General features: G+C 39.0%; 1 protein-coding gene across 23 annotated transcripts in view; it reads right to left on the bottom strand.

Moving 5' to 3' along the window:
- PKHD1 (PKHD1 ciliary IPT domain containing fibrocystin/polyductin) overlaps positions 1-18,743 on the bottom strand; it is a 623,301-nt gene that overhangs the window by 330,845 nt on the left and 273,713 nt on the right. For all 23 annotated transcript variants that reach the window (XM_029242351.1, XM_029242350.1, XM_029242348.1 and 20 more), the window contains one exon: positions 12,544-12,681. In XM_029242351.1, the coding sequence (XP_029098184.1) occupies positions 12,544-12,681 (138 nt within the window). The remainder of the gene's footprint in view (positions 1-12,543; positions 12,682-18,743) is intronic.

Below are 18,743 nucleotides of genomic sequence, written 5' to 3'. Positions count from 1 at the left end.
AGATATCTATGTACACTTATATTTACACATTAAATTTGTGGTATTATTTTTTAATCATAAACTTGAAAGAATATATTTTTGTTTGGTTTGTTTTTTTTCCCTTAATATATTATTTTTAAACAAACATCACCACAAGATTCTCGCTGGCTACTCAATGAGTCTGACTACTGGGTATTGTGTCTTTAAGCTGGAGGATATGTTTTAATCTACACTTTTCTCTGGTTTGTCTCCTTCTTATTACTTAATCATCCAATGAGCCTTACAGAACTGTCAGTTTGGAAGGCAATAAACTGTGTATGGATTTTTCTTCTTCTTTAGGATTGAGAAAGTCCCAATCATGCAAGCAATGAAAGAAACTTCCATACACCTAGTACTTCATTTCCTGACAATCAAAGTCATGGGCTAATGATGACCTTAGGCTCCTGGCTACAAATGTGAGACAGGGCTGACAAATACACATCACTGGCTCTGCAAAACAATATGTGACAAGTTTTAGGATAAAAACCCAGTTCCTAGCATAATTACTGAGTGACTAGGCAGTGCATCACGTGACTTGGCTCTGACAGGCTGAAGGAAAAATGCACTGCTGAGTCCGAAGGGACTCTGAAATGTGGGGCATGTGTTGTTTACTTAGGGATCAAGGAGACGTCTGTTAAGTTTTAAAGACACACATATATTATTACTGATTATCCCTCTCTGAAATCCTCCTACAAACTATCACAAGAGAATTTTCCATTTGCAATTTTAAAAGTATGCATAATATTAAAACACTTTCAGTGAGTTGCACATTTGGATCAATAACATGTTAATATCACTGATATCTAACATAACAAAGGATGCATATTAAAGCATGGAAATGATGTCTCAACTGAAAAAGGACACTGGTGAAAAGGATGAGTTCAGACAGCTATTCCTGTACAAAGAAATACAAACATTTAAAACACTCAACAAACCAATGCTTATTGAACAGGCTTTGAGTCAGGCATTTTTATTAGCTTTCCTCTCCTAGACAGAATAAAATTTAGATTTGTACAAGATCATCAATTTTTTCAATGTGTTTTTAGCCCCTGTTTATTCCTTTCATATAGGGAGAGGGGGGAAACATTGTGGTCATTTATACACTAACACTGTAAGCCCTTCCTCACAGATGTTGACATTTAGGTGTCAATAGACTGGATGTATTACAAGAAAAAGGCATTGAGCTGAAAGACAGACTTAGATGTGTCCATTCATTTATCAATAAACTAATCAGTCACACAGCACATTATCAGAAGCCTACTATGCACAAGGTACTAGGGTTACAAAATTCTGTAAAGAAGCCTATCATCTAATACAGAGAAGACATTCATGAAAACATACCATTTCATAATAGTAAAATGAATGCAGTAATGACAATACGAATGAAAGAATGGACCAGGAGAAAAGATACACTGAAACCTATTGAATGGAAAATGCCCATAGTAAAGGTAGTCCTTGGGCAAAGGCTTGAAGAACAAATATTTGAAGTGACTAAAATAACCTCTAATCCTGGTCCTGCTCTTTACGAGCTATGAGACCTTGGAACCAATCAATAATCTCTTTGGATCTCAGTTCCGTTATCCATACAATGATACAGATGATTCACATAATCTCTGAGGTCTGAGATATCACAGTTATAAATCCACTATTGAGGAATTTTCCAGAAGTTGTAATAATGACTTGCTAAACTAGATTTATAATCCAGATTTCTAGAGTTCCCCTATTCATGAAGGTCCTAAACTAATTTCTGTCTTCTTAAAGTCATATGCATGAGATTATCAAAAAGTAGCAATTTTCAGCACAATTTGGACTCACTCGCGTTCTTCATCACTTTAGAAAACAACCCTGCATAGCTTAAAATCCATCCTACACTGTGAAACTCATGCCTACTTGTCACTAGTCTCCAGCTACCAAGGCAGCCTTTCTGCCTCACAATTATGTAAAGCACATGCCTGGCTCTGCCTTAGGACTTCTGCACCAGCTCCTCCTTCTGTCTGAAACCCTCTTGTTCAAATCTTTGTGAGTCTAGCTCTTTCTTGGCTCTGTGGTCTGTAGTCACACTGATTCTTCAGAAAAGTGTTTACTGACTACCTAATCTATGGTGCCAACACCTCTCTTCAGCTCACTCCTCCATTTAGTTTTCTTCAGAGCATGTACTGCCATCTAAAATTATCTTCCCCATTTACTTTACTATTTCATTGTCTATTTCCCCAACAAAAGAGTGCATGCAGGAATCTTACCTGTCTTGCTCACTGCTGAATACTCAAGTCCCAGGAAGAATGCTTGGCACTGAGTTGGCATTCAATGAAAGAGAAAGTGAGAGAAGTGGGGAGGAAGGGGGTGGAGACGGGGCAAATCTATTTTCTCCTTAATATCTACTGTTTTGCTCCATTTTATCATCGAAAAGAAAGTTTGTTACTCATGAAAGCATAGAAAGGTTTGATGACATCACTCTTAATATAGACAACGGTTTATTTTCAAACATGAGATTGAATCTGTTCAATTGTACTTAAGGCTATATTTTAAGCCAAAAAATGAAGTTGTTAAAGTATAGGTAAATGGCATTAAGCTTATTAGAAGTTACTGTCTTTCATGTATTGTGTCGAATTTTTTTCTTTGTTCAAGAACCTACTGTGGGGGCTCCCCTGGTGGCGCAGTGGTTGAGAGTCCGCCTGCCGATGCAGGGGACACGGGTTCGTGCCCCGGTCCAGGAAGATCCCACATGCCGCGGAGCGGCTGGGCCTGTGAGCCATGGTTGCTGAGCCTGCACGTCTGGAGCCTGTGCTCCGCAACGGGAGAGGCCACAACAGTGAGAGGCCCGCGTACAGAAAAAAAAAAAAAAAAAGAACCTACTGTGTAGCACAGGGAACTCTACTCGATGATCGGTGGTGACCTAAATGGGAAGGAAATCTAAAAAAGAGTGGATCTATTTATACGTATGACTGATTCACTTTGCTGTGCAGCAGAAACTAACACAACATTGTAAAGCAACTATACTCCGATAAGAATTAATTTTATGTAAAATAGATAGCTATTGGGAAGCAGCCACATAGCACAGGGAGATCAGCTCATGCTTTGTGACCACCTAGAGGGGTGGGACAGAGAGGGTGGGAGGGAGATGCAAGAGGGTGGGGATATGGGGATATATGTATACATATAGCTGATTCACTTTGTTATACAGCAGAAACTAACACAACATTGTAAAGCAATTATACTCCAATAAAGATGTTTAAAAAAAAAGCCTAAACAAAAAAAAAGAATTAATTTTAAAAAAACATGCAAAGTAACATTTTCTATCACAACTATATTTGACAGCCATTATATTAAAAAAAAAAAAAGAATAAGATGGACAATTTCCTTTCCTGCTTTCTTTATTCTCTCCGCTGTATCTCATACTACTAACCACTCCCTCTTTCTTGCAAATTTCTTCCTTTGTTTCAAGACATTATCTTCCTTTTCTTTTCTTTTTTTTTTTTTTTGGCGGTACGCAGGCCTCTCACTGTTGTGGCCTCTCCCGTTGCAGAGCACAGGCTCCGGATGTGCAGGCTCAGCAGGCATGGCTCACGGGCCTAACCACTCCACAGCATGTGGGATCTTCCCGGACTGGGGCACGAACCCGTGTCCCCTGCATCGGCAGGCGGACTCTCAACCACTGCGCCACCAGGGAAGCCCGACCTCTTGGTTTTTTAAAAAAAAGTTAAATTTAAGGTCACACCTCTAAGTTCAATGCACTATATACAGATCATGCAGAGTATGACTATGAAGAGATACAAATTAGTCCATCCCGAAAAAGATTTACTAGGGTACAGAATCACTTTCATAAATACATATAAAAAGTCTTGTGAAGATAGAAGAGGACTGACTCTTCAGGTTTTCTGAGACACTTTTCAAAGTGATTCAAGGCACAAAATGTGCACTACTGTGAATACATACATGTGCCTCTAACACAGCCCATCAAATATTTGGCTTCATGACTTACAAAACTAACTGTACTGAAATGAGATTCTGCTTCTTAGCTGAAAAACCACAGAAGCTATAAACATCATGTAGATAATTACTCCAAAATATGGAGATACAAATACAAGCACTTTATTTGAAAAAGCAAACACAAAAGATAGGTGTAAATTCAAAGTATTTAAATGCTTCCATTTTGAATAATTCAGTTAAGAACCTATACAAGTTTGTTCCCAGAAGCTAAAGCATCAATCACTAGTCTCCACTAAGGAAAATGAATTCTAAAAATTAACATGGTTTTCAATAATTCAAATTTCACTATTTATATAAAAACCTAGAGAGACCAGTAATACCCAATAGCTTCAAAAGATAAGCTAAAGACTTTTTTGATGTAATCAATTTACCGATGTTTGTCCAGGTCTGTTTAATATATACGCAAGGAAAATACACTCACTCTATAATTTCTTATAAAATAGCAAGTAAGGAGTAGATGTAGGAGATGTAGAAGGGGAAAGGGAATTCAAAAAGTCCTTCTCCTCAGTAACTTCCACTTCAGAATCATCAAAAAGCAACCACTTCCCCTCATACTCCTTTAAGCTTTGCACTACATATGAAATTTTGTTTTCAAAACCACTCATGTTAATGCCTGTTTGGTCACTGGATTCCTTGTTTCTATCAGATTCATGGGTCTCATTAGTACTATTAGTCTCAGAATTTCTATTTTCAGCAAATGCTGTACTGGCAACTTTATCAGGATTAGATGCTTTGTTGTGTAACTCATAATCTGCTTTACTCTTTTGTCCTCCAAGAACTCCGATAGCGTCTACATATTTTTTGTTCAAAACTTTGCTTGGCTGGGTATTTCCACTGACTCTAATCGACACTTCTTCATTGTCATAATTTTCAACCACACCCCTGGCTTCCTCCTCATTCAATGGTTCTGGCTTACCTATTTCACACATTGGTCGTTCACAAAATTTTCCTTATCTAGTTCCAAACTGTTAAGGTCAGTGACTTTAACAGAAGCAGTATAATGCCCACTACTAATTGTAATGCCACTATGCATCACAACTGCAAATAATCCATAGCTGTCATTGGTTGGTTTTGTGCTCCATTCTTCTAGTGACAGTTTAAGAGGTGTCAGTAAAGAAGTGTTGATTTTGGAAAGTCCACCACCATAACAATCAAACACAAAGGATACTGAAATAAGTACTAATATTCAGGTGCTTCTGTGAAGGATATATGGCACTTCCCCCCTTAATCTTCTTTATTTTCTCCAAGCCACTAGCAGCAAAGCACTTCAAATGAATAGCTATAACTTCAGGCATTTTGTCAAACAAAAGACTTCGTTCAGCTTCAGTATAATGATGGCAATTTTCACAGAAATATTTATCTTTTCCTACAATCCTCTCCACTGAAGCAAACTCTGAAATTGCCCATCTCAGGGTCTTCATTTCTGTTTTTGGCTCTGGAGAAATTTCAGAACTCTCCTCTACTTTGGAAAGCTCATCTTCTTGCACTGGTACACTGATGTCTTGAAAATCTTCTCTTCTTTCTGTTAAACTTTCACATTCTAAGCAATGAGTCCTTAATACCAGCTGACCTTGAAATAATTTCTCCACTAGCTCAAAACCAATTTGCTCTGCACCTTTGTTTATGGGCTTAACTTCATTAACAGGCATAACATTATTCCCTGGAGATACAAGTACACAACCATTAGCTGTATTATCATTCTCATACTTCTCCAAGTCCTCTTCAAGATCATATTCATTTTCTTTAGATTGTCCTTTGGATTCTTGGTTTGTTGTTATTTTACCCAGACTACAGAATTTAGAAATAATGCTGGGTTGCTTAGCTGCAGACTTTAACCAGTTTATAAACTCTTGATTACTTTTGTGAGGGTCTTGCACTCTCATTTTCAGAAATGTACTTGGGGATTATTTTAGCAGGAATATCTAATGAATCAACTGTAGCTTTTCTTTTTGATCTGGTTTGTCTCTGGTTTTCTTCCAAAGACTAGTGTTCCTTAGAGACTTTAACTTTTTCCTTCATGTTACTAAATTCAGTGTCACTTTTTTCTTTTCCCATTTACTTTTGGCAATTTTTCTTTATAGTCTTCCGAATGCCTCATACTGTCCATCTCCATGCTGTTATTACCACTCATTTCCTCTTTCTGATGTTTTTCTTCTACCTTAGTAGATAACTCTGCCACATTTTTTACTTCTTTGTTTAGGAGTTGGCATGTTTCTTGAATGTTTCCCAAAATACACTGTAATACTTCCTGTGCATCATGCTGTAGATATCCTTCATACATAGGGTTGAGTTCCCTGAGCGTGTTAAGTAGTCGCCTTGGCTGAGTAGCAAGTTCACCAGTATATTTCTCTGGATTTAAGAGAAAACTAGCCTGAAGCTGTTTGACTGAAATGATCAAGGACCGTAAGCTGCATATTAGTTCATAACTTGCTGAAGAATCATCTTTGCAACTTCCCTTATCTTTTTGACTGGCTTCATCTTTTAGGGCTTCTTTCTTCCTTGAAATAATATTAAATAAGTGCTTCACTCCAGATCTAAAACCAGGACAAAAATATAATACCTGAAGTACACTATTAAGATAACAAGTATTGCCGAGATTATTCAGTCCCACAAACGGTAACAAGTTTTCTCTCTTCTCACAGTTGATAGGTGAGGACTGTGCTGCAGGAACAACTTGATCAGTTTCAGACCCTCTATATTCAGAAGTTTTTTCTTCATTTTCTTGAGAATCTGTGAAATCCAAGGCTCTCTTGGTTTCCTTTTTCTGAAAAAACTTCAAGGAAAGTCTGTTTTTTGTTTTTTTTTTTTGATGGACTACCTCTTGAAAACCATTACGTTCACTAGGTACGACACCGGGCGTTTTCTCTTCAAATCCCAAAGAGTTGAGAAGAATTAATTTATACAGGGACCTTGTAATCACCAATCATATCTAGAATATAACATTTTACCAGGTGCCGTATCTTCTGCTATACCATTTCTTGCTGCTGGCTGTCCTTATCACTGGGGGTTGTTACATCAAAAATGTTTCTCCCATAACTCTGGTCATGGCCCAGAGCCGAGGTCCGCGTTGGTGACGCCGAGGAGTCTAAGCGGGCTGAGGGCGGGTGCGACAGGCAAGCCCCTGCCCCGAGCCCGCAGGGGCCCGCGACCCACAGAAAAGCTGGCCGGATTGCCCTCCCTGCAGGGGAGTGACCATTCGCTCTCAAGAGCGGGAACCCGGGCTGCCGCTCGGTCCTGCCAGGCGGAGGCACCGACTACATCCCCGAAGCGGCGACCGACCACGTCCGCCCCCGTCCCTGCCCCGGGACGGCAAGGAGAGCCAGAAACGGCTCCACTCGCCCGGCGCCAGAACCGCTGGGGTCTCAAGACGTTATTTTCTTCTCATTTTCCATCTACCTTCATAGCTGTTTCTTTTCCGTTCTCCTTCCTGAACTCAGCTTCCTCCATTACCTTAAAAGGTTGGTTTTTGCCAAAATTTCAGCACTGGTCATTTTTTCTTCTCTATCTCACAGCTTTGATTGCACATTTTGGCTGATGACCCATATATAGTTAGCACAGTCCTCTCTCCTGTGCTTTCTCATAAATCTATTTGCCCTCTACATGTTACCGCTTACACATCCCACTGAAACCTCAACTTGACAAATGTGGATCTATGTAATCAACAAACTACTGTACAGGTTTACTAAGTGGCTGATACTATTCAAGCACTTTAATAAATATTAATTCACTTAATTTTTATAAAACTCTATAAAATAAGCATGATTATTATTGCTCCCATTTTAGAAAGAGAAAGCTCATTGATTTACCAGAGTCACTCAACTAAAAAGTGGTGGGAAGGAGGTTCTGTCCTGGCACCGCCGTGGACCCAGATCTCCCAACCTGAACCCTAAGATGTATCCTAACCAACCCCCCTCCTCACGTCAAAATTGCCACGCAGTTCTAGTGATTTTTTACCTCCTCAGTACTTCTCTAATTCATTCTTCCTCTCTAACTCCAGTGCCTTAGTTCAATCTTTTACAATTTCTTTTCTGAAACACCTCGCAGCCTTCTCACTTTTCACTGTGCCCCTTCCAACACATGCCCCACACTGCCAAGAGTGATCACTCTAAGACCAGATCTAATCATGTCACGTCCCTGCTTAAAACCACCCAGTGACTGTGCACTGCCTTCATGATAAAACCCAAACTCCGTAACATAATGCATAAGGCCAAGAAGCTTCATCATCTACCACCATTCTATAAATCCTACAGTCCAGGCCTACCCGTTCCCTACAATTTCCTGAAGGTATAAAGCGCATCCACAAATATGTGCCTTTTCCGATCTCTTCTTTTATCTTTAGTCCCCCTCCGCGTTGGAGGAGGTGACACTTCCAATTATGTTTTCATTTGTTTGTCTCCACGGCTTTATTGAGACATCTCTTGAAAGCTAGGTTCACGACTTCTATTTCTGTACATCAACCTCTCCTGTGGTACCTGACACGTGGTAGGCAATGAGCAAAAAAACATGATGAATGAAAGTATGGACAAACAAGTGAAATACCTTAAGCTTATCTTAAGTGTTTTATCAGACTAATGAAACAACCACTGAACAAAGAATGAAACTGAATTTGGCATTTGTGATGCAGCTGCAGCCCTCTAAGCAAAGCTTTGATCTTAAACTTCCTGTCTAATGCTAGCATTATGATTCCACTCTACTAAAAGTCAATTGATACCTTTTGCCAGCACCAGTTGCCTTAAAAGCAGGACCACCAAGAAGTATAATTCCACAATATTGGGACTTGGATCAAATGGCATCAGATAGCAGACAGACTCTGGCAGTGCTCTGTGCCAATGTCCACATCTATTAGATGTATTTGCTAACTAGTCTTATTATCTATTTCATGTTGGGATTTCTGTAGGGTGTGGTAGAATGGGACAGATGGGTTGAAAGTCTTCCTTCAGGCATCATACAGATAGGATTGGGCAGATGGGTTCCTTTCAGATAATCAACCTTTAAGTCTGGAACACATGGACAAGCAGAGAGAAAAAGAACATACCATGTCTAGTAATAGATAAAAATATAGTTGGTAATGGACACAATTAAAAATAAGGTTTGAAATGTATAAATCAAAACTGGAAAGTGGCATTGTGTCACTTCCCTTCAAAAGTACAGATTTTCACAAGTAACAAGTTTGAATTATAGTAATAAGTGACCTCAGAAACCTAAAAAACTTACAAAAAAAGATCACTCTTAGCAATAGAAGATGCCAACCTGAAATAAGTTTTGTAGTAACAAGAACAAGGCTCAATTTTATTGAATATTTCTATCAGTTAACTGGATGAGAATTTTATAGAATATTAAACAAATGAGCAAGTGATATTAATCTGGGAGGAAAAAATCAGAAGCCAAAAGGATTTCCTCACTGTGGAAAGATGGATTGAAATAATTAAAAAAAGACATAAGTAAAGAATATTGCACTTAGGTCTCCCTAAAACCCAAGTGAAAACAAAATAATTCTTATACAAGTGTACAATGTAGAGATATGTATTTGAGGCAACATATGCAAAAAGAGAAGGAATTAGAGTTGATGAAGTAGTTGGCATAATCAGCTGGATGAAATTGAATCTTTGGCTGTTTTAAAAGAAAAACTGTATCTGTGGTGGAGAGCGCCCACTGATACCTCATTTCCAAACTCTGCCCTCCTTTGCTCACTGCCCCAGCTGTCCTGGACACAGGACATCAGTGAATCTTCCTTTATTCGGAGTTCTGGTTGGGTTTGGCTAAATGGTAGCATGAGCAGGAGATGAGGGAGGACAGAGAGTAAGATGTGGGTATTTACTCCCAGAGGTCCTTCTGGGTACTGAGTGTGTCCCAGTCACACAAAAGTTCATGGTGCTGTCTGACAACCATCTTCAGGCATTCACCTCCATCTCTGATTCCAGTTAACAATCTCCTCTTACTCCTTTAGGGGAAGGGATGATAAGGATACTCTCCTGTTTCTAGCCCTGGGGTTTGCCCCAGGCCTTTTGGATTTTTGTAAATGGTTCCTTCATTAAAATCTCCTCCAATTGCCCAAGTTAGTATGACATGTACTTCCCGCAGGCACCCTTACAGATAAACTAGCATTTATTAAACACCTACTATATGCCAAGCACTTAGTAGGAGCTGTTATACTTATGGTTTCAGCATCCCTCTGAGGTAGGTTCTATCATATGTTACAGATGAAGTGATGGAGGCATCCAGAGGCTGACTTATTTAAGGCCAAACATCAAGTAGGTAACCAGGTCAGATGTGACCCCAGGCTGTCTGACTTAGAGCCCATGAATATAGCCCAATTCTGCTATATTCATTTCACTCTGTTCAGAATAAGTCATGACTTATGCTTATACTCTTAATCTGGAGAATAGTTCTTTCCCCCTGGCTTCATACTTTCAGAGGAATTAAACAAAACAAGTGTGTTTAGTGACAATTTCAGGAAGCATGAGGGGATCTCATAACTCAGAAATGTGGAGGCAGTGCAAATTTGTAAAATCTTTCCAAAAAGCAATTTGACAATATGCATCCAGGACCTTAAAGCATGCACTTACCCTTAGGCCCATTAATTCCACTTATAAAAGTCTATCCTGAGAAAATAATCAGAGATGTAAATAACGACTTAAGTACTAAGATGTTCATTGCAGAGTAAGTTACAAGGACAAAAAAAACAAAAAAATCAAAACCTGAAATAACCTTGAAGTTCAACAATAGAAAAATAGTTAACTAAATTATTATGCAGGTATGTGTATGTATAGACTCACATGGATGTGGAATATTAAAGCTATCAAAATTGTGTCTTGGAAATAGAATGAATTGAGGAAATTCTCATATTGTTAGTATAGGATTCAGAAGATTATCAGACTGTATACTCTATGTTTTAGAGCACGTGTGTGCATGTACACATGCACGTGTAAGGAAAAAAATGATTTTAGGGCTACAAAACATTAACTGCATCTATCTTTACATTTGGGAGTATAAGTGATTACTTTATTTCTTCGGTATAACTTTCTACTTGCTTTTCTGTATTTTCCAGGTGGCACAATAGAAGCAAAAATAAAAATTATTTTAAAACATCAATAACTGTGATTAAAATGATATAACTATAATTATATAATCATAATGATAACTGTGATTAAAATAACTGCGATTTATATATGGCTAAAATAATAGGAACTGCATAACCTGAAAAAGAGAAGATTCAATAAAATGTAGATGAAGGGCTATCAAAAGAAGAGTTTGACACTCATCCTAAATAGATCAAACAGAAGAACCTGAACCAACAGAAATTAGAGGAAGATAGATAGACTTTGTCTATAAGAAGGGAAAGAATTCTAACAGACTTTTTAAAAGTGGGAACACGTTGTCTCAAAATGTTTTGATTTTTCTGTCACTGGAAGCATTCAAGAAGAGGTTTGACCAAAATTTTTCAGGAAGCTTCTTGCAGTGATTTAAACTTTGGACAGGTAGTTAGGCCTAGAAGTCTCTCCTTCCAGAGAGTCTAAAATTTGCATGCTACTGAACAACAATATCTAAACATTTCCTCACCATCAGAGATTGTTTCTTTGGGATAAGGTATTTTTGTTTCTGAAAATTCTCTTTTAATCTCCTCTGTGGGGTCAAAGTAGAACGCCTTTCTGAGTTCAAAAGTAGTTCCTTTGAGGGCAAGGGACATGTCTTCCCATCATTGTGTACAACAGTTTCAAGTACAGAACCTACCTAGAGCAACTCGCGTTTTTATTTAAGTAAGCCAGTGTACCAGACCTGGTTAAAGACCACCCCAGATCCACTCCATCCTGCAACATCCCTCACTTCCCAGCAGGAGGACCCTCATCTCCTAGCACCATTGCATCTCTGGCCCCTGACCAGGAAGCCACAAAACATAACAGACAGAGCAGTTCATGGGTTTGGGGGGGAGGGGGCCAGGTGAATTGCTTGCCTTCTCCCAAGCTTTCTCCCTTTACTGTCCTAGGATGTGATGGCTCTATAAGGCTCCTCTCAAGGCATCTCCCACACTGCGCAAACAGCCCTGCTTCCTTGAGAGGCTCACTCTCACTTCACAGCGATTTCTGCCCCAGTATAGCACGAGCGCACAGCTTAGCTTTCAGGTCTGTTCGCTGAAGGATGTGCACTAAGATAGCAACTGAAATTTTCCTGTGAGTTGCTTGATGAAAGGATAACAAATCCACCCTATAAGATCTTCTGAAAGAGTGAGCCACGGGTAAATTCTCACACAAAGAACTAAAGGGAGAATTGATGTGTGGCCTGAAGGAGGCAAAAAGAGCCCTGCAATGAGTATGAGGACCCTGGGACCAGATGGCAGCAGACAGCGGGTGGACAGGAGGGGTTGACCAACAAACATCACCTCTGTCTGTGTCCAAAGCTTGCCAGGGAGAAGCTTTACTAGCAAACTTCCTCCTTGCCTCAGCCCTCCCCACACTCCCTCAAGCAACCCTGCTGGAGGACACCATACTCTCCCAAGGTCTCTCTCTCCTCCCAATTCTGGTGCCCTTGCCTTTGACTCACCGACTTTCAGTTCCCCGCCTGCAATGAGCATGCACGCCAGGCTCAGAACGTTGCTTCTGTCCACAGGGAATTCTAGAGTCCCCATCACATAGAGGCCTCTGAGGGACGGAAGATCTGTATCCACAAGGACAGTCCTGTCTGCAGAAGGAAAAGAAATTGCTCAGACCCATAAACACAACGAGAATTACCTCCTCTCCTCCAGCGACCTGCACTGCGGTGCTCGAGACAGTTCAGGAGCTGCTTCCCTTGCTGCCTGGGCCAGGAGAGGGGCAGGAAGTGGAATAGCAAATGGTTTTCCAAAGTCTAGGCTTTCATAAAGAGGCAGGGGAAACAAGAGGCATGATGCATACATTCTGCCATCATTTTACAAACTGGGGGTCATGGCCAAAGGCATTGCTGATGCCCCAAACCCTGCCCCAAGCCTACTTTAGTGCAAACGTCCAGATGAGCTCCACACCCTTTGTCCCCATTCCTCCAGTTTGGCTCTCCTGTCTAAGAGGTAGACAACCATACAGACGACCTTGGCCTCTGAAGTCAGACTATCTGGATGTGAATTCCAGCTCTGCTACTGTCTGACTGCGTGGACCAACAATTTTACCCCTCTGTGCCTCAGTTTTCTAATCTGTGAAGTGAGGATGATAATAAAAATACCTGCTTCATTCATAAGGTTTTTGTGAGGATTAAATGAATCAATAGACCTAAAGGGCTGAACCATTCTCAATTCCCCAATCCCACCACGAAAAGCCCAGTGTCTGGTACATGCTCAATAAACACTGGAAATTTTCATTATTAGTACTGTTGTCCATTAGCTTGGCAAGCTTACAGAGCTCATGGGACAAGTTAAAACTTATTCTTAATTTCCCCTTCCATAAAAGCAGTTTCCATACAACTTCAGGAGAAAGAAACATTGATTTTTGTTTGAAAGTAACAATAGAGTAATACATGAGTAAAAATTCACCTTTAAAACAGTAAATATTTCATGTGTGCCAAAGTATTAAGTGTTACTTTCTGAGGCTTGGTAGTAATTCAACCCAAATTAAAGATATCAAATAAACATTTCTGCTTACATCTTAAGTATCATAATCACTGACACATGCAAAGATTTTTAAGGAATTAAAAAAAAAATTATTTTGTTGAAGTATAGTTGATTTACAATGTTGTGTTAGTTTCTGGTGTACAGTAAAGTAATTCAGTTATACATATATATATATTCTTTTCCATTATAGGTTATTAGAAGATAATAAATATAGTTCCCTGTGCTATACAGTAGGTCCTTGTTGGTTATCCACTCTATATATAATAGTTTGCCTCTGCTAATCCCACACTCTCAGTCCTTCCTTCTCCCACCCCCTCTCCCTTGGCAACCACAAGTCTATTCTCTATGGCTGTGAGTCTGTTTCTGTTTCATATTTAAGGAATTTTTTAACATAACCTCACTTCTCATTCCAGAAAACAATGCACCTGTTGTTCTTAAGGACCTGCTCACCAAAATTAACTTCTCAGGAATTGTCTTTTCTGGTTCCTGCCTACTGCTCAAAGGATAAGACCACCACACCTTCCTATGGCAGAGAGTAGAGGGTTGTGAACCAATCATTTCCCTCTTCCTCCTGGTTCATAGTTAGACTACCTTTTCTAGCCTCCTCTACAATTAAATGAGCCATGTGACTGAGGTGTAGTCAATAAAACGTAGGCAGAATCGAAGTGTGACATCCCCGGACCTGGTCCCTAAATTCTCCTGCACATATTCCCTCCCTCCCCTTGTGTCTCAGTTAAATAGTAGAACACAGGTTCTCATGGTGTGGGCGTGGGCCAAACAGCATCTGCATCACCCACTCATTCATCAGAAGCAGCCCAAGTTTTAGCTCTGCTGGTAAGCCATTCATGGTCTCACACTGGATCCACCACTCCCCTGTGAAAATCTCTCTTCTTACAACATAGCACTAAAACACATTATTGTAATTACATACATGATTATTGCTTGTAAGGAGGGAACTGTCACTGGGCTGGTCCTCAGTGTAATTATGTCTTTCTCTCCAACTGTTACTTCCTTAGGAGAAGAGAACATCCCTTTTTCAAAATCCCTAGTGCTTACTGTGACATCAAAGATAAAGCTGTTAAATAAACATTGCCCAGATCTGTTGAGTTTAGTTCCCGAAACCCCTTAAAATTCAAGTTTATTAGTGACTGATACAAAATGAATTATCAGGCTAAACAGATGAAAATAAATTTGCATTTCAATTTCATGTCTGCTCCTTTCCACACATTCAAACAAAAGAGTGAAATATCTAGAGAATGTTCTAGGTTTAACATATATTTTATAGATTCATGGCTTTAACATGACTTCAAAAGCAAGATAGAAATTATTTCAAGCAAACACTTTTCAATACAAGAGTTCTATACAAATAGCCTTTATCTCTGCCAACCTATGGTCCATTCTACCAGTGTTTGGCTGTTGAACCTGATTGTACAAAATAACTGAATTTCTTCAATAAAGGTTTTCTCTCATTCACAAAATACTTACACACAACACACACACACACAAAAGCATGATATTAGGCCTCTTTTGAATATACTTCTCAGTTAAAATATGTCTATTACATGGAATTTAAAGTTTTCCCTTTGGTCTTTAGCACATTCCCCCTTAGTAGATGTTTTTCTTTCTTTCTTTTATTTATTTTTTTTACTGCGCCATGAAGCTTGCGGGATCTTGGTTCCAAGGCAGGAGGTCAGGCCCAAGCTCCTGTGGAAGGAGCTCTGAGTCCAAACCGCTGGACTAACAGAGAACCTCAGACCCCAGGGAATATCAATCAGAGTGAGGCCTCCCAGAGGTCTTCATCTCAGCACCAAGACCCAGCTCTATACAACTGCCTGCAAACCCCAGTGCTGGATGTCTCAGGCCAAACAACCAGTAAAACAGGAATACAGCACCACCCATCAAAAAAAAGAAACGACAAAAAAATATGTTACATACAAAGGAGCAAGGTAAAAACCTACATGACCAAATAAATGAAGACGAAATAGGCAACCTACCTGAAAAACAATTCAGGGTAATGAGAGTATAGATGATCCAAAATCTCGGAAACACAATGGACAAAATACAAGAAACATTTAACAAGGATCTAGAAGAACTAAAGAGCAAACAAACAGTGATGAACAACACAATTACTGAAATTAAAAATACTCTAGAAGGAAGCCATAACAGAATAACTGAGGCAGAAGAACGGATAAGTGAGCTGGAAGATAAAATGGTGGAATAACTGCCAGGGAGCAGAATAAAGAAAAAAGAATGAAAAGAACTGAGGACAGTCTCAGAGACCTCTGGGACAACATTAAATGCACCAACATTCAAATTATAGGGGTCACAGAAGAAGGAGAGAAAAAAAAAGGGCCTGAGAAAATATTTGAAGAGATTATAGTTGAAAACTTCCCTAACATGGGAAAGGAAATAGTCGATCAAGTCCAGGAAGCACAGAGAGTCCCATACAGGATAAACCCAAAGAGAAACACGCCAAGACACATATTAATCAAACTATCAAAAATTAAATACACAGAAAAAATATTAAAAGCAACCAGGGAAAAGCAACAAATAATATATAAGGGAATCCCCATAAGGTTAACACCTGATCTTTCAGCAGAAACTCTGCAAGCCAGAAGGGATTGGAAGGACATACTTGAAGTGATGGAAGAGAAAAACCTACAACCAAGATTTCTCTACCCAGCAAGGATCTCATTCAGATTCAATGGAGAAATTAAAACCTTTACAGATAAGCAAAAGTTAACAGAATTCAGTACCACCAACCCAGCTTTACAACAAACGCTAAAGAAACTTCTCTAGGCAGGAAACACAAGAGAAGGAAAAGACCTACAAAAACAAACCCAAAACAATTAAGAAAACGGTAATAAGAACATACATTTCAATAATTACCTTACAAGTAAATGGATTAAATGCTCCCACCAAAAGACATAGACTGGCTGAATGTATACAAAAACAAGACCCATATATATGCTGTCTACAAGAGACCCACTTCAGACCTAGGGGCACATACAGACTGAAAGTGAGGGGATGGAAAAAAATATTCCATGCAAATGGAAATCAAAAGAAAGCTGGAGTAGCAATTCTCATATCAGACAAAATAGACTTTAAAATAAAGACTATTACAATAGACAAAGGAAGGACACTACATAATGATCAATCCAAGAAGAAGATAGCAAAGATCAATAAAACTAAAAGCTGCTTCTTTGAGAAGATAAACAAAAGTGATAACCCATTAGCCAGACTCAACAAGAAAAAAAGGGAGAAGACTCAAATCAACAGAATAAGAAATGAAAAAGGAGAAGTAACAACTGACTCTGAAGAAATACAAAGAATCATGAGAGATTACTACAAGCAACTCTATGCCAATAAAATGGACAACCTGGAAGAAATGGACAAGTTCTTAGAAATGCACAACCTTCCAAGACTGAACCAGGAAGAAACAGAAAATATAAACAGAGCAATCACAAGCACTGAAATTGAAACTGTGATTAAAAATCTTCCAACAAACAAAAGCCCAGGACCAGATGGCTTCACAAGCGAATTCTATCAAACATTTAGAGAAGATCTAACACCTATCCTTCTCAAAACCTTCCAAAATATAGCAGAGGGAGGAACACTCCCAAACTCATTCTACGAGGCCACCATCACCCTGATACCAAAACCAGACAAAGATGTCACAAAAAAAGAAAAGTAGAGGTCAATAGCACTGACGAACACAGATGCAAAAATCCTCAACAAAATACTAGCACATTAAAAGGATCATACACCATGATCAAGTGGGGTTTATTCCAGGAATGCAAGGATTCTTCAGTATATTCAAATCAATCAATGTGATACACCATATTAACAAACTGAAGGAGAAAAACCATATGATCATTTCAATAGATGCAGAAAAACCTTTCGACAAAATTCAACACCCATTTGTGCTAAAAAAAAACTTTCCAGAAAGTAGGCATAGAGGGAACTGACCTCAACATAATAAAGGCCATATATGACAAACCCACAGCCAATATTGTCCTCAATGGTGAAAAACTGAAACTATTTCCACTAAGATCAGGAAGACAAGGTTGCCCACTCTAACCACTATTATTCAAGGTAGTTTTGGAAGTTTTAGCCACAGTAATCAGAGACGAAAAAGAAACAGAAGGAATCCAAATCGGAAAAGAAGAAGTAAAGTTGTCACTGTTTGCAAATGACATGATACTATACATAGAGAATCCTAAAGATGGTACCAGAAAACTACTAGAGCTAATCAATGAATTTGGTAAAGTAGCAGGATACAAAATTAATGCACAGAAATTTCTTGCATTCCTATAAACTAAGGATGAAAAATCTTAAAGAGAAATTAGGGAAACACTCCCTTTTACCATTGCAACAAAAAGAATAAAATACCTAGGAATAAACCTATCTAAGGAGACAAAAGACCTGTATGCAGAAAACTGTAAGACACTGATGAAAGAAATTAAAGATGATACAAAATTAAAGATGGAGAGATATACCATGTCCTTGGATTGGAAGAATCAACATTGTGAAAATGACTCTACTACCCAAAGCAATCCACAGATTCAATGCAATCCCTATCAATGGCATTTTTCACAGAACTAGAACAAAAAATTTCACAATTTGTATGGAAAGACCAAAGACCCCGAATAGCCAAAGCAATCATGAGAAAGAAAAACAGAGCTGGAGGAATCAGGCTCCCGGACTTTAGACTATACTACAAAGCTACAGTAATCAAGACAGTATGGTACAGGATAGAAAGCCCAGAGATAAACCCATGAACATATGGTCACCTTATCTTTGATAAAGCAAGCAAGAGTATACAATGGAGAAAAGACAGCCTTTTCAATAAGTTTTTCTGGGAAAACTGGGCAGCTGCATGTAAAAGAATTAAATTAGAACACTTCCTAAAACCATACACAAACATAAACTCAAAATGGATTAAAGACCTACATGTAAGGCCAGAAACTCTAAAACTCTTAGAGGAAAACATAGGCAGAACATTCTATGACATAAATCACAGCAACATCCTTTTGACCCACCTCCTAGAGAAATGGAAATAAAAACAAAAATAAACAAATGGGACCAAACGAAACTTAAAAGCTTTTTGCACAGCAATGGAAACCATAAACAAGAGGAAAAGACAATCCTCAGAATGGGAAAA

Source organism: Monodon monoceros, unplaced genomic scaffold, assembly GCF_005190385.1.
Source record: "Monodon monoceros isolate NGI ecotype Baffin Bay Population unplaced genomic scaffold, NGI_Narwhal_1 Super_Scaffold_3, whole genome shotgun sequence".
Lineage (NCBI taxonomy): Eukaryota > Metazoa > Chordata > Mammalia > Artiodactyla > Monodontidae > Monodon > Monodon monoceros.
The sequence above is the reverse complement of the archived record's forward strand: the minus strand, read 5'-3'. Positions and strand labels throughout refer to the sequence as shown.